We start from the raw sequence: 21,678 nt of genomic DNA, 5'->3' as shown, positions 1-21,678 counted from the left end.
TTGTCGGATATTCTTAAGAATCCATAACGGCTGCTGATGTAACTAAAAAATTATTATTAAAAAATGAGGAGGAAAAAATTTTGATAACATTGGGACACCATTATCGCGAAGAAAGAGACACATAGGATGCAAGTGAAATGCGAGCAACGATAGATTGTAGCGTTTAATATACATTGATAGAATTATTACCAATACCATCAGGCCTAATATACTTAAACGTTGCGTGTATTTGTTGTTGTTGCCGATTCATATCTTATATATCCGAATATAAAAAGAATATTTCGTCTATGGATTTTAAATGTTATACGTCATTTATGAGAAAACAAAAAGAACAAAAAAAAGAGAAGAAAAAGAGGAAACAAGACGAAGGGAATTAAAAAAAAAAAAAGTACGAAAATAATACTAAGAAAATGGCGTTTATTGATTGGCTTGACAAAGGGAAAAATATTAAATTAAAAAATACATCAACAGTTTTTATGTAGGATAGACGAAAGAGATCCTCGATATCTTGCACGATTGCCTTTTAGCAAACGAGATTGATATTTCTGATTCTGAAGCAAACAGAGAGAAATGAATATTAGTTGGCGAGGACTAGTTCACGAATCTAGTAGATCTTACACGTGATGAAACATATAAAAATGTAGATATAATAATATTAGGTAAATTCAAGTCACGGTTAGCAAATGTAGTTACCAAATGGTTTTCACGCGATTTTAGATAAATATGTAAGTTAAAAAAACTGTCACGCGCTTTAATAGCGTCAAAAATATCGCATCTCGTTTGTTAATGCATTACATTACCTCGTGCCTCCAAGCTGCATTCATAGAATCTATCATTTTCAATATTTTGAGCTTCCACTTAGTCATTTGTAATGTGATTAATTATTTTTCTTAGAATCCATTTAAATATTTTTTATTTAATAAATTGCAGTAGAATAATTTTTATTTGAGACCGTAAGCAGTACAAAAGTGAGATTAAATTAACGTAGAGAATCAAAGTAACGGCTAGAAACCTATGAATGCGGCTAAAAGAATATTCCGATAATCCACTGTGTTCTTCGAACGATACATCTTTCTTTTTTTTTCTTATTTTTCTTTCTCAAATTACTTCAGCCGAATATTTCTCTGACTAATTGTTATTTGTGTAAATGATAAATATATATATATATATATTATACATATATATGTACTGAAATCATAATTATCGATTATTGTATTTTAAAATGACTATTCAAAGTATTATCGTGCTAATATAAAAGCGGCTTTATTGGTCAATTATTCGGAATCGATGTCATAATTATTCTTATCCCTATTTCTTCTGAACTTGAAGATACAGAATATTCATATAATTCTGTCCATTTGTCATATTTTTTACATCTTGTTGGATATGTGTAAAAATTACACATAGATCTTTAATTATTACACAACAAAAATTTCATTCTGTAATTGAAATCAAAGAGGGCTGATTAACTGGCGTTATGAAATTGCATCTCCTTTTCATTTAATGTTTACGTCTAAGAAATCACAGCTTTCGGAACATTTTATTAGTTATTACGTACGTAAGGAAAATATATCTTAAATGCTCGACATATATAGTCTCGGTACAAGATATTAGTCTCGTACAATTTTATTTTTATTTACAACCGTATCGAGTATTTTTCCTCACTTTTCATTGCCTTTTTAAGCTGATGTAATCGCCGAAGACAAAACAGATTATAAAATCACTATATATCGTTTCGATGTGCAATTAATTAAATATTCGTTTGCAGAATTTTTTTGTACGATAAGGTATAAATTTATTTCTCTGTTAATTATGACGTATCCAAAAATATCTTTTTTTCCAATTGGAATTATAAAATGCACGATTCTCAGTAAAAGTGTTAATTGTACAAACGAATATTTAAAAATATGTCCTATCTTTCTCAGTACGCAATGTGTTAATCGAAAAACTTTTTTATTGTTATCTATATCCTAGATAATATTTATATACACTCCAAGAAGCACCCATTACCCGCTAATTTATATTTTATCGCATTTTAAAAATAGGAAGATGATACTTGATTATCAATATGTGCAAAATGTTAACATTAGTCGTATTAAAAGATTAATGTACGATCCGTACTTATAATTGTGTAATATGAATAAAAAATATGGGGAAATTTTATACCCAGAAATATCTATACAATATATATTCTCTCAAAATATTTGTACTTAAACATAAAATTTTAAATTCTTATACGCACAGAAACTTGGTCTATTCTGGTAGTGCAAGATACATAATCAATTGAGGCTAAAAATATACATTGTTTCAAATTTCATTATTCGATTGTATATCAAAAAGATTTTTCCGTATATATCTTATTAACATAAATAAATATGCTCACGATTAAAATATGACTTTGTGTAATTTTAGGGCATCGTTAATTTAAACAAGAACCTATGAGTTAAATGAAGTTGTAATAAATTCGGTGTAATGAGTGCATTTTCTGTACTTTTATACATCAGTTATGAAGTTTGCACCACATCATACTCTTCCACTGAAACAACACCACAACCATATTTCACATTTTTGTCACAATTCGTTCGACTAATCGACAATTATTCTGTTTCACTTCCTTCGGTATATTTGTCATTTTTCACTTCTATCCTTAAAGGAGAGCGACCTCTTGTATGATTTCTGATTCGAGACCGAAGATCACCTTTTAATGTATTTCTTAGATCTCGTATTCTCGGTTGCCTTTAAAATATTGTTATATGTTATTTCCAAATGTTATTCATAATTCATATAAACATTAATATTGATTTGTTTCAATACTTACCTATCTTTAATGGAGTTATCGACAACCTCACTTTTTACATTGTTCAGTCTCGCCCACACTGTGGAAGCAACGCGAGGTTTATGTTGAACTACTTTTATTACACTGCCCTTAGGTCCTTGAACTTCTCTTGCGGGTTTGTCACTATCTTCATCACTATAGTCTTCATCCTCGTTTTCTTCTTCCTGTTCCTCTCCATCAGAGCCTTGCCATTCGCTCTCTTCCTTTTCCTGGCTCTCATTATCTTCGATAATTTCACCATCTTCCTCCTATATGTCATAAATAAAACCCGTATCCAATGATTTTTACTAAATGTAAATATGCATATAATGCAATATTAAATTTCTAACAATAATTACCTCTGAGTCATTAAGCTTTAAAGAATTCGACTTTGTTGCAGTTGTATTTGTTACAACTACTTGAATTGCATCATGAAATTGTGTTCCTTTCCTCGGAGAGCTGAGCCTCGATCGTAAATCATTGCCTCTAGTTAAATTATTTAACATAGTCTGCAAATGTATCATAATAAGTGATTAAATAAATTCCTCTATTGTATAAAATTTATTTAGCTAATAGTAAAATTTACTGACCTGTTGAAGTTTGGCACGTCGTTTGTGTATCTTCTCTTCTTCATCATCCGCATGCATTCGCATTCGCAACACTTTACTTCTTTTACACCACTCATCTTCACTATCACTGCTCGAATTACTTCGTTGTTCTTCAGTGTGTGTAGTTTCTTTTGAAGGATATTTTACCCCTAATCTTTCCTTTACACTACGCCCTTGATCTTTAGGTTCATTTCTGGTGCCAAACTCACTTTCTATAGCATCATTGAGTCCCCAAGTTTCAGACAATGCACCCCAGGGGTTCTTCACACGTTTTCTATCTTTAACATCGTCTTGCAGCTCTTCTTTGAATTTTCTTTTATTTTGTCTGATTTGTTTGTACAACCGTTTTCGAGACTCAGTTAAAATTCCTTTAATACCTGCATGAAATAATATTATTTAATATTTGGATAATTTAATAATGTTTGTAATTTGTAAGGACATTTTAATAATGTTTGTAATAATACCTCCAAAATTGGGGTTTCCATATTTTTTATAATATTCACTCATTTTCTCTGCATTAGGTTGCTTTTTATCGGCTCTGGTAGCAAATCTGAGGAATATTGCTTTAGATTTAGGATAATTTATCCCTTTCCTCCACAAGCCAGGAGGTAATGGGCAATTAATATCCTTGATACTTATATAATCTTCTCCTGTCTCCTTTGTAGTGTTTGTGATCTCATGATCTTCGTCCATTTCAATGATGGAATCATCATTAGTTACATTGTTTTCTTCATCGGGATTACCATCGAATGATTTTATAGTTTGTTGCTTTTCCAAACCAATAATTCTTTTTGATAATCCCAATATAGCTCTAGCTGCTGATAAATTATCTAACCATACCACATTACCTATATTGTAAATAAAGAACAAGAAATTTATAAATAATTCAATTTTTTGGAATCATTGATAGTTATGTTAGTAAAATTTATGGATTTAAATTGTTCTTACATGAAACATCATTAATCCATTCAATGGAGGCTGGAGCATAATCTTCAAAATATTTGAAGACATCTTTCGTACTCATTTCTTCCGTGCCTCTCATGTGTATTACATTTAGTCTGATATTTTTTGTATTTTCACTATCTTCTACAATGCCCATACTAAAAATTAAGACAACCTATGTTATTTATATATCCGAGTTATTTTATATTATCTATCAAGCAAATATTTATCAGTGTCCTTACCTAGAATACAAATCTTGTTCTGGATTTGATAAATTATTCTTTATTTTGTCAGTTAATCCAAAACGTTTGGCTCTTTCTTCCATTTTCAATTTTTCTTCCTTACTAAATATATCTACGCCTGTCATGAAAGTACCACCACGATTCTCATAACGGCTATCTAACTGTATCTGTTTGAATATAAAATATAATGCATTAATATCTAATTTCATAATTCAGTGTATACATAACACTTTTACAATTTAAGATTGTAAAGAAATCCTTAGTCAAAGCAAGGAATCAACGAATTCATTATATGTATATACCATCTACGTTTATGTCTCATGTATTGTAAAATTTGAAACAAAATGGCAATCAGAAAATTTATGAAACATGCACATTAATCATGAAAAATGATTATATTTAATATTTTCTTACCTCTGGTTGTTGCATGTTGTTTGAATTAAAAATTTCTACATCGATTTGCTCAGAATCAACATTCTTGGCATCATCGGTAACTGGGATTATTTCTACGTCCATAGGTTCATCCAGTTGATCCATTTTAAATATTTGTCCAATTCTTTTTCACAAAATTTCAGAAAAATTCAAAAGATTCATGCAATTAGGGCGTTGTTAGGGCGTCTATTTACGAGTACGAAGAAGCACTTCGATAGGTTATGATACACAGCTACGGCTATGCGGATATTGAGGCTACATACTCTACGCTTATTCATTTTTCGAAACAGAAGCGCCCCCATTATTCTGGCAGGAGAATCAAATTCTTACGGAACTAACAATTTTAGAATCTTCGCTCATAACGTTTATTCCTATTTCGACTTATATTTCTGTAAATAATTTATCAAGTTTTTTATTAGATAACGTTACGGAAATTATTTAATTTTCTAGAAAAATATAGTGATCCTTGATTATCGAGAGTCCAATAAAATGAAAAAATAAGAATATTTGTGATCTCAAACATTATCATTTCCGGTCAGAAGTCCGATTTCATTGCACTTTATCAAAACCACGGATGATCAAAACCATATCTACATCTCTACAAACAGTACAATGTGATAGAATTTTGTCTTTACGCTTGTTTTTACATTGTATTACTAATTTACTGTGAAAAGGTGTACATAAAGTAATAGCTTGGATTTAAACTCTCATTTGATAGATAACTGGTAGTCAACGTAGAACAATTTATTAAAATAAATTTCAGTTCGTAATATAGAAGTTAATAAAAATACAAAAAATTATAAAAAATTATAAAATAAAAAAATAAAATTTAATACTATACGCGTAGTATAAAATTTATGAATCTTTATGCTACTATCGATTTTGTTAAACAGATCATTGATCAACGCTTTATCGATTATTCAGTGGCTGGAGATAGTTTTTAAATTTTATACTACGCGTATAATATCAAATTTAAAAACTATCTCCAGCCACTGAATAATCGATAAAGCGTTGATCAATGATCTGTTTAACAAAATCGATAGTAGCATAAAGATTCATCAATACCGTTTCCCTGAAATTCGGGCCAGACTATAGATAATATTATTTTTATCAATGCGGATTTATACACGCGAGATTCTTTGGCAAATAATTGATATGTAAGCTCCCAGAAAATTTAATTTTACAATCTATGAGCACTACGATCGCAACACAATCGCAACAAACAAATTAAAATTAATTAAGAGATACAATTACATTATCTTTGAGCAGATTCAGCCTTAGAATACTACTAATTATTTGACAATTTTTTTATTTACAATCAAAACGCTATTTTGAGAAGCTTTTCTATTTGATTTTTTCATCGATGTTACGAGACTTCTTTTTCTTTTAAATACGCGTTTTGCGTTGTATCGAATAACGGGGTCAATAGCGATGACGTTATGAGACACATTTTTATCTATTTTAACTTTTAATTACCGTCAATTAGTCGCTTCTCTAATTATGAATTTTCAGTGAAATTTCGCTGGTGGTGTCTGTTATCTAAGACAAAAAAATCTGAGATCGACTAGTTCCTCGTATCGAAGTAGTCATATAGGGATAAATTAAAGAGTAATGTCGCCTATTGATACAGTTCGTTGTTAACGTCGGTTTAACGTGCACGCGTGGTCATCGAAGTTCGAAGAGTTTTCGCTATATTCCCGCGGTTTCTGGAGAATCGTTGTGGAGCTTCTCGTAATTGTGGATCGCTGGATTTTTATTATTGCAGTGCTGTAGAGAATATTAATTGTATTCCGTGTCCGTGAACAAAATAATTTCAATATGCCTGAAAATGGAATACAGATGACCGAAATAGTAAGTGACTGGGAAAACGGCGTTTGATTATAATTTTTCGTTCTCGTTTTTGATTGATTGTCTTTCATAATGTTTATAATATTATAAATTTGATTGTTTTTTATCATATTTACAATATAATATCATAACTCTTATAATAAAGAGATTTTTATTGATTCGAATGTCAATCGCATAAAATAATTGGATTTAATGGTACGTTGTTTATTAAAATAGTTGGATGAACATCTAATTAAATAATTCATCGTTCGATAATGTTTAATGACGGCTTGAAATCTTCATAGTTTGTATAGCTCTTGATTTCTAATACTTCGTGTATTAATGTAGGATTAACGATAGTATAGTACTTTATTTTTATTTTTCGGCTTTACAACGCGGAACGGGGACTTGGTTTTCGTATTTCCCACTCTCACTCATTCCTATATGAATTAATAATAAATATTCGTATATATATATATAAATCTAATATTTGTTGCTTGTATTTATTTAATTAATCGCTTTAAAATATCGGTTAAAGCTTAATTTAAAAAGTCGATCATTCTATATTTTATATTCTTTCGGTATTTTACAGTTCAGTATTCTACTGATAGAGATTTTCAATTCGGAGAACCACATTTATACCGTCTGATTTCTATTCTCCCAAACTATATATAAGTGAGTAGATGAATAGTGGCTCTCAGATTATTAATTGGAATCTAATGTTATCGTATCAAGCTTAATGCGATTTAAAATATAAATTATCATTATTGTTACTTTTAAAGTTTTTATTAGTAATCATCAAATGTTGCTGGATACATTTGGATCACAACAATTTTTGGCGCAAGTGTATTTCTATCCTAAAGATTGCTGAGAGGCACTGCGTACACTTAAGGCGTAAAATTGACTGTGAACTTTAATGGTTGTGTTGTTGAGAAAGGATAGTATTGATATATAACGTATATATTTAGATTCTAATTGACGCTTAAGAACACTGGCTACGTCGTGGATCGTGAATCGTAATTAGAGATTCAAGATTGCGAGATACATTCTATTTTACCAGTAAAAAGTATAGACCTCCTCCCACTTCGAGTGAACTTTTGCATTTATACAGTATTGATACCGGAATATTAGGATCTAATCGCATTATATTACATTCTCCGGCAAATATTTTGAAATAAGAAAGGATAACAATCGGAGTTATTGATCATTGATAATTAACACTAAAATATTAGACAGATAGAAAATTCGGATGGTAACGGTAATAAAATGGTAAATTAAGTAAAGGGCGCTTAAAACATTTACATAGGAAAAACCGATGAAAAAAATTTTTCCTTAATTGAATTACCTTTTTTTCAATGTGTTAATTAATAAAACAATATATTATTGTCTTAATGAACACTATGATACAGTTATTCCTGGCGAGTTGGTTCTCCAACGTAATTACGTAACCGAGCTTATTATAAAAAATATATTCTACTGTATGCGACGGTGCTGCTTATACCTTTTCAGAGTTTTAAATTCTGGTTGCTTCTAGCAAAAGAGGACAAATTACGGTTTCATTAAAAATCCTCCACTCCTCCTTAAAAAAAAAAAAAAATAAGTAAAGAAAAGATAGGCAGCCCTCATAAAATCTAGAAAGGGTTTTAGTACAAACAATCCTTAAAAATCTAAACAAGTTCTAGTACAATCTTTTGTCAGAATTAATACTGCATGCGGTTTCAAATATCCTACAAAGTCAAAGATAATTGTTCAAAGCTGGTATTATGCAGCGTGCACCTGTTTATTGTTTCAGAATCTAGAAAATTCAACATTACCACTGTCGAATACTAAAACTGCTGGCAATAACAGGAGCACGAATCTCAATTATGGCATCGACGATGTCCCGCCCTGGTATCTTTGCTTATTTATGGCTTTACAGGTACTTTTTATTGTAATAAATTAAGCGTAAAATATTCTTGTAGGAAGAAAACCACTTGTACATCTTATATTTAACATCAAGGAAAAGTGAACGCGTTTTTCTTTTCAAAAATGTTCCACGTTGCTCAAATTCCTCAAGGATACAGAAAAGTATAGATATTAACTAAAGCTGATGTTTGAATCAGATAACTTATTTGAGATAAGCACATTCTGAAAGCCAAGAGGAGGTGGACCGATTTATTTCCCTATTTACTTGCCTATTTATATAATTTGTCTTGATAAGATATTCGACTGTGTTCATCCAAGACCGATCAAGATTACCATAATCATTTAATAAGCTCTAAGTCTAGTTAATTCTCTGATATCATCAAAATTTTTCCATAACCGTTAAATTTCCTATCTCCTATTGTTAACATCATTTGCGAAAAGAATAATGTTTTTCAGCATTATCTAACGATGATAGGTGCAATAGTCTCGATTCCCTTCATCCTTACTCCAGCATTGTGCATGGCGGAGGACGATCCATCGAGAAGTTATATAATTTCCACCATGATCTTCGTCACAGGACTGGTCACTTTCTTCCAAACCACCATAGGATGCAGGTAATTAAATTAGCAAAAATTTATCTTTGTCAATCTAAATGATATAAATGATTCGTAATTCATATTTAACTTCGTCGTTATTAAAGTCGTTTCAAAAGTAATACAGTAAATTAATCCTTTTTTATAGAGCTTCTTCAATTTATGAGAGCATTTTTGTATACTCGACTCAAATTACCGCGAATCATTCTGGCTAGAGCATTAAATTGATAAGTGACGTTAGATAGGCGCCAAAGGAAGCACGAGACGGCATTTACAATTATCATTACAAATACCGTGAAACAATTACGTATATGAATCTAGAGCAATTTGTTACTGATATAAGCTTCGTCGAGCTACTATGTGTTATTGATATATATCGAAATTCATAAAGAATTCGTCTTGAAACGAGAGTATTCGTAATAAGTAGAAAGTTTGTGCATTTATAAGAAATTTAAAGATACAAAAATATACATTATGCATATACATGGATAGTACCCCTTAAAATATTTAGCATGAGAAAGAAATTTCTATTTAAGTTTCACATTTTTAGTTATATTTATAAGAATATGAAATTTTGTACAAAGTGCTATCTAGTAATAGAAGCCACTGACAAGCTTTTTCAGTTTACAAAATTTTAAGAAAATAAGAGAAAGATAATTCATCTCTAAACGACAAAATTTGCACTTCTGTTTTATTTCTTCTATGTTTATCTTTCAATAAATAGAAAAATTAAAGTCGTCTTTTTTTTCTCATTTATGATCTTTTATGCTAAAGATCTTATCATGATGATAATGAGTATATCAGTGTTTCAATATTATTACATATTATTATCCCGTAATAAAAAAGAGTAATATTTGCATTTAAATGAATGACGAGAGCGATTAGAAACGCTATCGGAAAGGCACACGTGTTAATTTATGTACGTACATGAATTCGAGGATCAAGGCTGGATAGTGGAATTATCTTCGCAGCTGATATTTATACATGTTTCATGCTTGGTAACTCCTGTTTTTCAGCTTGTTATAATGCTAATTTTCGTAACTTTATTGCTGCTGGATCATTTTGAACTCTTGTTTAACAAGATTTATAGATCGTTAACTATTCCCAACAGCTTCCGGGAAAAATAATATTCGTTTATTACTTCAAACTTTATGATTAAAATTATAGTTGTAGTAGTGGGAAATCTTCTCTTCAATTTGTTTTTTACATTATGTATAGTCCTTAGATCTACTTTGTAATATATCAATATTCTACTCAGTATCTTTCCAGACTCTAGAATTTTGATATAGCAGTACTTACTCCTACATCCCAATATTTCAATATACTTTCGACACGAAAATTTCTTGAAATTTTGCCATTTTACATATTTGATTCTGTATTATTCTAACGAAAACTATAACTTCATTACTATCGACGCGAATATATCACGATTAACTAGTAATTGTTGATAGCTAATTGTACAATTTAGTTCCTGATCAAATCAATACTCTAATACTTGTATACTCCAGTATGTAATCGATACTATATTTCTTATTTTTCCTATTCTTCGCCGTAGGTTGCCGCTAGTTCAAGGAGGAACTATATCCTTTTTAGTCCCAACATTGGCGATACTAAGTTTACCACAATGGAAGTGTCCAGAGCCGGAAGTTTTAAATCAAATGTCTCCGGAGAACCGCACAGAACTATGGCAAATTAGAATGAGGGAACTTTCAGGAGCCATCGCTGTATCCGCTTTGTTCCAAGTAGTCATTGGATTTGGAGGTATTGTAATCATTAATCATAGACAAAACATTCTTTGGCTATTAAATCTTCTTTCTCTAATGGAATTTTCTGAATAGGTATTATTGGATATTTGTTGAAATTTATTACGCCATTGACTATTGTGCCAACTGTCTCTCTCGTTGGAATATCTCTCTTTGAAAATGCAGCTGACGCTGCGTCTCAACATTGGGGTATAGCAGCTGGGTGAGCTCATCTTTTTTGTATTTATATAGTGATGATATAACGTATAAATTGATGTATACATATTTTCTCTTTTTACATCGATAATATTGTTCATATAATTTAATCAACGAATGAAATAATAAATTTGATACGTAACGAGGAAAGTGTATGATGTGTACATAACTTCTTGTATATTGATCTTGCAGAACAATATTGATGTTAACATTGTATTCTCAAATACTTGTTAATGTGCCATTCCCGATATTGATGTACCGTAAGGGTCAGGGAATAAGCATCGTGTGGTTTGAATTATTTAAGCTATTCCCGGTAATTATTTCACGTTTATTCTTCTTTATATTTTATACGTTTGTATTTTTAGTACCAACTTTCCTTCATTCAAGTTTTTATCATTTCTGTCTTTATTTCTTTTTCGTATTAGGTACTGTTAACAATAGTAGTCATGTGGATAATTTGCGCGATTTTAACCGTGACGGATGCTTTGCCAGTCGGTCATCCAGCCAGAGCAGATAGTAAATTAAAGATTATCAATGATTCTCCATGGTTCCGTGTCCCATATCCTGGTCAATGGGGTACACCGACCGTATCCCTGTCTGGTGTACTTGGTATGTTAGCTGGTGTATTAGCGTGTACGGTGGAATCTATCAGTTATTATCCAACTACCTCCAGGATGTGCGGTAAGTAAAATCCAAGAACTGCAATTACATTGCTCAATATAATTATTCTACTAATTAAATATGAATATTTTAGCAAAGTATGTTTTGCTCGAGATCGGTTACTTGTGTTTAACTTATGCAATACATAATAGCATTCGAGATACCGGATATCTCATCCAAAACGAATGATAAAGTTTTTAAAACAATTGGTACTCTAATTTAAGTCCAATGTCACAGTGACAGATAAATATAACTGTCCAAAAATTAAAAAACTTAGACATTTAAAAGTTTGAAAATTAAAGGATTTAAGAATCTAAATATTAAAAGATGTGAAATTTATAAAATTGAAAAAAAAAATTCAGAAATTATGGAGTTTAAATTTTGTAGCTAATATTTTTTGAAATTCCATTTTCAGGCGCACCACCTCCGCCGGTTCACGCCATTAACCGAGGTATCGGCATAGAAGGGCTTGGTACGATGTTAGCTGGACTTTGGGGTAGCGGGAACGGTACAAACACGTTTGGAGAAAATGTGGGAACTATTGGTAAATCGTTTGATTTTCCTAAAAAACAGAAAAAAATATCAAAGAATACGAGTTACATTTTTTTGTGTTTATAAGTGATTTATAGCGATTTAAGTATGGTGTTTTAAACTCATTGTTTAAACGAAACATTATCAGGTGTTACGAAAGTAGGCAGTCGCAGAGTTATTCAATGGGCATGTGTCTTGATGATTCTCCAAGGATTGATTAGCAAATTTGGCGCTGTTTTTATCATTATCCCCGAACCAATAGTCGGCGGAATATTTTGCGTGATGTTTGGAATGATCACTGCTTTTGGTATACTAAAATATATCTTTTACAATAAAATTACTCTAAGACCAAAGTAAAAACTATTTAAATATATGGTTCTTTTAGGCCTCTCTGCGTTGCAATACATAAATTTAAATTCAGCAAGGAATTTGTACATTCTTGGATTCTCCATTTTCTTTCCACTGGTAAAGTTATTTTTAATTAAATGTTTATCAATTTCAGTTTTTTCTTAATTGTTTGTTACGTATAATTCACGATTATATAGCAGTAGCGTAATTGTTTGAAGTAGTATTTGAACTTGATTTACGATACCAATTGAAATCTAAATTGTCTTCATGAATTTTCAGGTATTATCTAAGTGGATGATCAATCACTCAGGTGTAATAGAAACCGGAAATGACATAGTCGACAGTGTATTTACCGTGTTACTTAGTACGACTATCTTGGTGGGGGGTGTAATAGGATGTTTATTAGATAATATTATACCAGGTACAATTTGTACAAAAATCATATTATCTTTAGTTCGTGAATTTTCAATTGTTTCGCTTTATAAAACAATAAAATATTTCGTATGCATTTACTATTATCAATTTTTTAAGGTACCCCTGAGGAACGTGGGCTCATTGCTTGGTCAAAGGAAATGGAATTACATACCGAAAGGGACGACAAAGAAGACCAAGAGTATATGTTCAATACTTTTGATTTTCCATTTGGAATGGATGCTTTACGAAGGTGAAGCTTTTTTAAATAATATCTTTTTAACATTTTTTAATTCTTCAAATGATTTATCAACTTGTTTCATTTTTCTGCAGATGGAAATGGACACAATACGTACCATTTTTACCGACATATAAACCTGGAATTTATTCATGTAGTCAGAAAAAACAATGAGATTCACTTTGATTTTATATTTTCAATGCATTGCATAATTACATAGCATTGCTAATCACCATGAGGAAACTTGGAACGCAATAATGTGAATGTTGAATGAGAGTCACCTTGCAAACGACGAACTATTAATTGAATGCAAAAGAGGATTGTATTAAATACAAATATAAATGAACTTTTATATAAAAAATAATGAATTTGATTTTTTATCATTTTTATCCACAAAATATGCACTTTGAAAGCATAAAATTCCTAAAATCTTGGGAGATTCTGCTAGGGAAAAAATTTCTTATGGTGGTAAATATTACAACTTAATTTGTGTATAAAGCGCGAATTAAGTCAGTTATACTTTTATAAATGTTATTTCTAACAATTCACGTAAACTCGAACAAATACAGACATGGCTGCATCCTCAGACGTTGCTACGGTATTGCATACGTGTATTATAGTTTATAAATGTTTAACTTGTAAATTTTATTGCCTTAACATATCCTAACCTCAATTTAACCTAAAAATTCTTAACTGGTTTATTTGAAATAACTTAACAAAACATTTATTCAATAAAAAAATACAATTTGCTTTGTATTGATTAAAAATGTATCATTTTCTGTGAATAAATTGATATAAAAAATATTGTATATATTTTATCTTTGCGTAACTGTATTATACAAATATATGTAATATGTATATAATGTATTTTAAATAAAATAATAGTAATAAAACTGATAAAATTTATATAATACATTGCTCTAAAAATTCTATTAGTATTTATAAGTCAGATTTATGTAAGTTAATTCAATGACTGCATTATTATCTAATTTAGTCCATTAATTATTATATAGATCAAACTACAAAGATACATAAATATGCCATTGGTACAAAGATGCAAGGAAATAGCAACGCTGATAGATGAATCAAGCACAACGGAATTGCAACATGTATTTTCCATATTAGTAGACTCGCTGTTCGGAATAACTGACAACATTGGTTGGGGACTACATAGCATCACTTTTAAAAAAAATCCACAGGAGCATGAAACGCTTTATAACTTTCTTAATCCACAAGGACCAGTTTTTTCTTTATGTTATAAGTTATTGCCAGATTGTTACTTGAAATATAACTTCCCAGTTTCATTTTTACCTGTATGTAAAAATAGATCTATACATTATTGACAATTATAAAATAAACAAAAATTGAGTTTCATATACGTCTTTTTTATTGCAGGTAAAGATACGTTCGATGTTAGAGGAAGGAGTAATACCCCCATTTTATCTAGACAAAATTAGAGATGACCAGGGTACACGTGGTGTATCTGCTTTAAATATGAGTATCCTTTTTATATTTCTGTTTAATAATTTCATGAAATATTTTTAAAAATTTGTGTAAGGTAAATTCTTAACAGTTATACATATCCCTTTGAATATTATATCTTCCACTTTGCATATCATTTGACAAATCCCTGGCTGCAGGTGCAGCAACAGGAGAATATTTGGATCAATTGGGAAACTGTTTACGTTCAATTAGCACACTGTTATTTATACCATTTTCTACCTAAAGATAATTCTCCAGTTCTGCCAATAATTAGTCCATACATTAGGAAAACACCTCAACGGAAATTAGTACAATCACCCGAATCTAAAAGGTATTCTTGGAGCAAAGCAAAAAATACTTTAATAAGGGATATATAAATAAAAAGGCACTTCTTTAGAACTAGACAATAAGTTAAAAATCAGAAATTATTACAGAATGCAAACACCGCGACTTTTGAGAACGTCGATATTATCACCAGGATCTCCGAATTCTACAACGAGCGTACCACAGCAACAATGTTTACCGCAAGTTTGGAGAAGTGAAACCGTAGTGCAAGTATTTCTCGACTTTTGGGTAGAATACATAGAAGATGATCAATTAAATCCACGAATAAGCACAGCATATTCTGCGTCCGTTCCACGTCGAGTAAGTTTACATTTTGTTGCAAGTTGAAATTTTTTCGTAAAATATATATATACATTTCTACGTAACTTTAATTACAGCACAGCATCCACTCCGGAGAGCATATACGTTTAGTGCGAGCATTTATAAAAACTTTGCACGAATTTGCAAATAGCACGATAGGCGACAAAAGTGCGATGGATGAACTTAAACGGTATATACATAATCAAAAAAGAATTAAACAACAATTAAATATTATACTAATACTATAATTTATATTTTTACCATTTCAGAATTATTTTGCCTTCTGTTCAAGGTAAAATCTACACATTCCTTCGGAAAGCCATACATCATTGGCCATTAGATAGTTCCTTTAGATTGATTCTTGAAGCTTGGTTAAGTTTTATTCAACCATGGAGATATTTCCCTAGTATAACGTATACTAAGGAAGGGTATGTATATATAGTAAAAGGTCTGTTGAGAAATTATTATTACAAATTGTTTTACTTTTTTACAGTAAAGCAGAAGAGGAAGAGAGAGGAAAGATACATGATGCATATAGATGGATGCCTTTCATAGCACATAATCTACTAGCCTACACAGCTATATTTCAACAATTACTTCCACGATTTATGAGAACAGATCTTGTAGCTCCAAAGAATGCATTAATGTTATTCAGAGTTACAAAAGTATGCTAAGTTTTTGTAGATATGTGGATTGTCCGCTAACACGTATTTATCAAACTTATACTCCTCAGGTTTTTTCGCAACCGTTTTTAGCAAAAATAATATGCGAAATAGAAAGTCACATGGATGATGTTGGATTAAGAAGTCGAGTATCTACAAATCAATGGACTTCAACTGTACGACAACAAATTTTAGAGCTTGAAGGACCGACATACCAATACGTTCTAATGTTTTCTATGGCTACTATTTCACAGGTACGTAAAACGTAAAATACATGCCTAAAGTATTTAATTATTTTTTAATTTCTATCTTAGGTCGTATGTCTATTAGGCACAATTAAACAAGCACATTTAACAGCAACTAGTTTAATCGATGCATTGGAAAAGAAGAGAAAAAACAGACCATTTCTGTTAGCACTATGGGAATTTTTTAATGGCGAAGACTATTCTTCGGATGATATTGGTATAGAAGAAAGGCGTCGTGTTCCTGTTTATCTAGCGAATGCACAGCAACAGTTAATTGAGATTTTCGAGGTAATAAAAGATGGTAGATTTCCTAATTTTAAATATCATGCGATTTGGTTTAAACATAATTTTTACAGATTAAAGTAGAAGACATTCCTCAGGTAGCTATTGAAGCTGACCAAGAATACCACGAGAGTATTCTATCGACATCCTTCTGTCACCAATCACAAGTATAAAACTGATTATCTAAAAAATCTTATTATAGTAGAAAAATCCTAACTCATTAATTTTTTAGATGGACTCTAGTTTAGATACAAGCAAACCAGGTGTTTTTGTACCTAATCAGAAAGATAGACAGACATGTCAATATATCGAATACATGGGAGATCCGGAATTGCAACCAGTTCGAAGTAACGAATGCGCGTTACTTGTTAGAAATTTATATAAACTCTGTACATACATAAATGTGAAGGTAAATGTACATTTAATAACATTTTAGAATCGAATTATTAAGTTACATTAGCTTCATTTTTGTAATTATATAATCGCGTATTTTAAACAGTACCGACATAAGATAACTAAGATGTACCATCGACGTGGTTTCTTCGGCAGCATTTGTCGACAGATATTACAATCACCAACGAAAGTCGTGAAACTACCAAAAAGAACACAAACTGGGTTGTCCAGCGGATACGAGGAACGCATTCCGCCTCGACTTAGTTTACGTCCGTTAGCTAATTATAGTCTACTCGTAATCATAAGTCTTGGAGCATTTATTGCCTGGTTTACAAAGTACTAGACATTCTTAATCTAAGTTATGATTATTTTGGAAGCCAAGGTGATTGCAGTAGTATAATATTGATTTATTTGTAGTTATGGAGTCTTCACGGTCCTTGGGTTCGCCTTTGCTCTATGGTTCGTATACATAATAATACGAGCAACGTTGGAACCATGGACACGATCAAACAGAAACACATTCAGGGCTAATACTACGGCATTTTCTATGAACTAATCAATCATAAAATTATTTTATTGTATACAAATTAACTTGCATCACTGTATAATATTTCATAATTTCAAATATCTATTTATATAAGGATATATAATGTTTAAAATTTTGATAATTTAAAGACAATTTAAAGAATTTGACATACATGATTTTTTTAAAGACGCGAAAAATTGTCGTTTTTTATACTTCCTTTTTAAATGATAATATTATATGTGTGATTAAAAACAAAATTAATATTTTAAAAACACAATTAAAATTCAGCAGAAGTTGCTATAGGTTAGCAAAATAAAATTCATAATATCAGCGTTGTAAATTAGCTTTTCAAATCTAACTGCGAGTACTGATAGAGTGGTTATTATTTAATCAATATGACATACAGATAACTGATCATTTTTGTCGATCGAGTGGAGCATACATTGCATCGCGTAAGTACGAAGGGGTTCGTTAACGTTGATATTGTGAGTCGGAAAATTGATATTGGACAGGGGCAGGAATGTTCCAGATGAAAGGAACATATAGAAGAAAATCGAAAGATAGAATAATTTTCTTTCATTCCATATTGACTTTTTTTCTCAATCGCCCTTTAAAAGTATAATTTTAAGAAATTTAATATAACTTTTTTCTTAAACACATTTTATACAAAATATCAAGAGAACTCTACACCACGGATATACCGTATAAAATAACTGTCCTTTTAATTGGATCCCGCTAGTCGTCACAAGGCTTTAGCAATATGTTTTGCGTTCCCCTAGGTGGAGACCACCTGAATTATCACACCAAGTTAACTACCACACACCTATATAGAGCAGTCATAATAAAGCGTACTACACAACGAACTCAATTGAACCTTGTTGACCAATTAATTATAATTTCATTGCAATTTCTCAACCAAAATGCTTTCAGTCCGTTTATTATTCATTGATCGCTTATAATTTTATTCAAAAATCAATTTCTATAATTCTTTCCACCCGTAATACCAATTTCTTTTTTCAAAAAGAAACAAAAATTCATTAGAAAAAATGTTACTTACTAAAACTATAAAATTAAAAAGTACGAAAATATTTTTGTCAAAAAAGATAAAATGAAATATTTCTACTTTCTTAAGTTTTTCACATTTTGTTACCTAATCAGGAAATTCATATTCATACTTGTGCCACTGGCTTCCATAGTTTCTCATCCACTTTCAATCACATTAGTCGCATTAAGTCGTTAGATAGTTTAATTGCACGGGTGTGTTTACACGTCCCGTGCAGCATGACCCGTTTTCGATTCAGATAAATGCAAATTCGCATACCTAGCGTTGTCTAGCCACGATTTATTCAACTTTGCATCACAATCAAGGATCCTTTCATGCGATGTCAAACGATCTGTTGTGCGCCTGTTACATACAATAAAGCACATTCGAATTACTGAGAATGGACTCGTTTACTATTCGTTAAGACCTCTCCGTTTTAAGAAGATGTCTTTCAGCAGTTGAAATCAATCAGTTGAAGTTATTCTATTGAAGAGGATTGATTCATTAAAATCCCCAAAATCAGGGATTATTCAAATGATTCTTTCCTTTAAATTACTCGTTATCCTAATAAAATGTTTATTATTAACTGGACTGGAGAAAAGCAGTAACTGGTTAATTACGTAATAAATGTTAAATTGATATCAGTTTAATCGAGTGTTGATCACAATTATCGATCATTCAACCAACCCATGTGGGTTTGAGACAACCAGTGTGTTTCAATTACTTCTTTTTTATACAGAAGACAATTATATTCCATGACAAAGAATCGAGAATCTATTAACCAACATTCGACACAGAAATGCTTTCAAGCTGAAGCACAAGTTCCACACCAAAGAAGCTGTCTTCGTTCCATTTGAAGATTACTTTGAAAATTGACGCGAGAAATAATTCCATAAATCATTTGTCTAATCGGATTGAAATATACGAAGGCAGCAAATAACTTATGATTAGTTTACGAAATTGAAATTAAAATTCAATGTTATTAAGTTAATATTACTGGATACATTACTAAATCTATAAAAAGTCTAATGAAAATTAATTTACCCATGCTATTCCTTACACCTATAATTATATTAACGCGGAAAACATTATGTAAATTGTAAAATTAAAATATTGATTGCAACATAGGAGGAATAACATGAATAACCTTGAGATATCCATGACCTCCACCCACAGCTTATATCTTCTTACACTATCGAGAAGGAAACGCGTTCCGTCGATTGAGCTGTACGTTTCCTTTTAAAAATTCATCGTTTTTATAATATATGTATAGTTAAGAAATTCATAGAAGCCGGTGGTTCTCACTGCGTGTCGGACTAATTACGTAATTGCCAGTTATTAGAACAGTGTAATAACAGGCAAAGGTCGAAGACATGTTTAAGGCCACCCCAGCAATTAAGATTCATCGCTAATTCTATAACACCCTATAATTTTCTCGCATCGTCGGTTCAACCATTAACACGGTAATCGTTAGAACAGTAATTTACAGGAAAATTAAAACATATATATATATATGCTAGGAAAGAACGTTATTAGATATAGAAGAAAATCAATCCACCACGTAAGATATACTTTTCAATAAAATTGTATCCCCAGAAACTTACTCAGAACTCGATTTCTCACTTCAAACGAACTTCTATACATAGACACACATACAGACATCGGATATAACCACCTTCTGGAAAGGGAGAACGAAAAATGCGCAGACCCATTTGTCTGGTTAGCCTTGGCAGTAATCCGATCCTGTCTAATGTCGAACGGAATAACAAATACCCGCTTGTTTGCAAGAGGATCTGATTCGATTAATAGTACACGCAGTAAATAGTCTATTCCTACGATTTCCATCAATTATCCAATTGAATTAAATTTTCAGTATTACCATACAGCAGTTCGTCGAATTTTACTGGATTTAAATGAGATAGAAGATCCGCTGACATTTACATTGATATAAATAACGATGTTGAAAAAGAAATGGGGTTCTCTATTTTCGTGACCAATATTAAGCATGGAACGCACGCGCGTGGTTAATTATGCGACCGTTTGTCTTGTCGAATTTCTCAAGACAAGAAACACCTTGGCCGATATTAGCGAAGGGCGCGTCGTGCAAGCACGTGAAATTAGATTTAGAAGGTCTAATTAAGCGAAACAACTTTTCTTTTACGCTCGTAATTCGATAATCATCATAATGGTGTTAGTGTTTCAACACTATTGCACGTTCCTTCCATCGGGCTCCATTAAGAAAACATTGTCCTCCAATGTTGTCTTGTAATTCCCATTGGGCATACATGTATGTACTTGCTAAGAAAATATACACAGATCTACTCAAATTGAAACGTTCGATATAACAAATTACAATTGAGAAACTCGACGAGTTAGTAACGTTAGTAAAAGAAAGAAATTGGCCATAAAGTATCCCGCGACGTAGAGTTCATAAAATATTACAAAAAGTTCCAGAGGCGGAACGGGACTTTTAATTTCGCCGAGAGGAAGCTAAACTAATTTGTACTACTTACTCGCACAAGGAGAGTTTTATTCTTTCTTTGACGATTTCACGCATATGAACATGCCGCGTCTCGTACTTACATTCCCTTCTCTCTTACCTACGCGTATATTCCAGATATGTCATTGAATCTTCACTCGTGGTACGCTTATCCAATTACAAATCTCGTAAGATATGCTTGAAGGAATGCTACCGGAAGATACGTAGATTAACTGCATCCACAGTCTCAAATCGTGAATCGCTGCTTCAGTCAATTTTCTGTAAAAGATCGAAGAAAATATTGGAGGAGGTGAAATCCATCAGAAGTAAAAAAGAACATGCGAAATGTATACAAATGAATTCTGTATATATCAATATTTTAAATCAAGATAGTCGACCATGATAAAAAGAT

At 31.3% G+C, this 21,678-nt stretch overlaps 4 protein-coding genes across 5 annotated transcripts; 3 read left to right on the top strand and 1 right to left on the bottom strand.

The window, feature by feature from the left end:
• Window positions 1–397: 397 nt before the first annotated feature.
• LOC117235419 (nuclear cap-binding protein subunit 3-like) lies at window positions 398–5,144 on the bottom strand. Of its 2 annotated transcripts, XM_033497423.1 has the most exons (8): window positions 5,022–5,144; window positions 4,608–4,774; window positions 4,372–4,523; window positions 3,888–4,271; window positions 3,406–3,800; window positions 3,175–3,324; window positions 2,819–3,084; window positions 398–2,736 (listed from the first exon to the last, which is right to left on the bottom strand). In XM_033497423.1, exons 1-8 carry the CDS (start codon window positions 5,142–5,144, stop codon window positions 2,598–2,600), a joined length of 1,776 nt encoding a protein of 591 aa, XP_033353314.1. In that variant the 3' UTR covers window positions 398–2,597. The 2 variants fall into 2 exon arrangements, with proteins under 2 accessions (XP_033353314.1, XP_033353315.1); XM_033497424.1 differs by lacking the exon at window positions 5,022–5,144 and having other exon boundaries at window positions 4,372–4,545; window positions 4,608–4,741.
• A 1,542-nt stretch (window positions 5,145–6,686) lies between these two features.
• On the top strand, window positions 6,687–14,952 carry LOC117235420 (solute carrier family 23 member 1). The gene is made up of 15 exons (XM_033497425.1): window positions 6,687–6,890; window positions 8,659–8,784; window positions 9,228–9,385; window positions 10,920–11,125; window positions 11,203–11,329; window positions 11,515–11,635; window positions 11,748–12,003; window positions 12,398–12,526; window positions 12,662–12,820; window positions 12,899–12,978; window positions 13,141–13,282; window positions 13,393–13,525; window positions 13,606–14,108; window positions 14,524–14,823; window positions 14,906–14,952. The coding sequence occupies exons 1-13, from the start codon at window positions 6,858–6,860 to the stop codon at window positions 13,682–13,684; spliced, it is 1,749 nt and encodes a 582-aa protein (XP_033353316.1). The 5' UTR covers window positions 6,687–6,857; the 3' UTR covers window positions 13,685–14,108; window positions 14,524–14,823; window positions 14,906–14,952.
• LOC117235604 (sphingomyelin phosphodiesterase 4-like) lies at window positions 14,082–15,933 on the top strand. Its single transcript, XM_033497786.1, has 7 exons — window positions 14,082–14,108; window positions 14,524–14,823; window positions 14,906–15,027; window positions 15,084–15,323; window positions 15,427–15,637; window positions 15,715–15,827; window positions 15,930–15,933. The coding sequence occupies exons 1-7, from the start codon at window positions 14,082–14,084 to the stop codon at window positions 15,931–15,933; spliced, it is 1,017 nt and encodes a 338-aa protein (XP_033353677.1).
• On the top strand, window positions 15,554–17,853 carry LOC117235422 (sphingomyelin phosphodiesterase 4-like). Its single transcript, XM_033497428.1, has 9 exons — window positions 15,554–15,637; window positions 15,907–16,065; window positions 16,131–16,302; window positions 16,371–16,553; window positions 16,614–16,832; window positions 16,901–16,993; window positions 17,059–17,235; window positions 17,326–17,555; window positions 17,637–17,853. Exons 3-9 carry the CDS (start codon window positions 16,180–16,182, stop codon window positions 17,773–17,775), a joined length of 1,164 nt encoding a protein of 387 aa, XP_033353319.1. The 5' UTR covers window positions 15,554–15,637; window positions 15,907–16,065; window positions 16,131–16,179; the 3' UTR covers window positions 17,776–17,853.
• Window positions 17,854–21,678: the final 3,825 nt, after the last annotated feature.

The sequence above is a fragment of the Bombus vosnesenskii genome, unplaced genomic scaffold, assembly GCF_011952255.1.
Source record: "Bombus vosnesenskii isolate JDL3184/JDL3185 unplaced genomic scaffold, Bvos_JDL3184-5_v1.1 scf7180000013316, whole genome shotgun sequence".
In the NCBI taxonomy this organism is placed as follows: domain Eukaryota; kingdom Metazoa; phylum Arthropoda; class Insecta; order Hymenoptera; family Apidae; genus Bombus; species Bombus vosnesenskii.
Note: the sequence above shows the minus strand (reverse complement) of the source record. Positions and strands in the feature narration are given on the sequence as shown.

Bases quoted from the DNA above. Each gene is read 5' to 3' on its own strand.
- LOC117235604 (XM_033497786.1), top strand. From the start codon at position 14,082: ATGGCTGCATCCTCAGACGTTGCTACG. The intron at 14,824-14,905 runs GTATGTAAAAAT...TTTTTATTGCAG, and splicing joins TCCCAGTTTCATTTTTACCT to GTAAAGATACGTTCGATGTT. The intron at 15,638-15,714 runs GTAAGTTTACAT...CTTTAATTACAG, and splicing joins CTGCGTCCGTTCCACGTCGA to CACAGCATCCACTCCGGAGA.
- LOC117235422 (XM_033497428.1), top strand. From the start codon at position 16,180: ATGCCTTTCATAGCACATAATCTACTAGCCTACACAGCTATATTTCAA. The intron at 16,303-16,370 runs GTATGCTAAGTT...TATACTCCTCAG, and splicing joins TGTTATTCAGAGTTACAAAA to GTTTTTTCGCAACCGTTTTT. The intron at 17,556-17,636 runs GTACTAGACATT...ATTTATTTGTAG, and splicing joins TTTATTGCCTGGTTTACAAA to TTATGGAGTCTTCACGGTCC.
- LOC117235420 (XM_033497425.1), top strand. From the start codon at position 6,858: ATGCCTGAAAATGGAATACAGATGACCGAAATA. The intron at 11,126-11,202 runs GTATTGTAATCA...TTTTCTGAATAG, and splicing joins AGTAGTCATTGGATTTGGAG to GTATTATTGGATATTTGTTG. The intron at 12,979-13,140 runs GTAAAGTTATTT...ATGAATTTTCAG, and splicing joins TCTCCATTTTCTTTCCACTG to GTATTATCTAAGTGGATGAT.
- LOC117235419 (XM_033497423.1), bottom strand. From the start codon at position 5,144: ATGGATCAACTGGATGAACCTATGGACGTAGAAATAATCCCAGTTACC. The intron at 4,775-5,021 runs GTAAGAAAATAT...ATATTCAAACAG, and splicing joins ACAACATGCAACAACCAGAG to ATACAGTTAGATAGCCGTTA. The intron at 2,737-2,818 runs GTAAGTATTGAA...AATATTTTAAAG, and splicing joins GATAACTCCATTAAAGATAG to GCAACCGAGAATACGAGATC.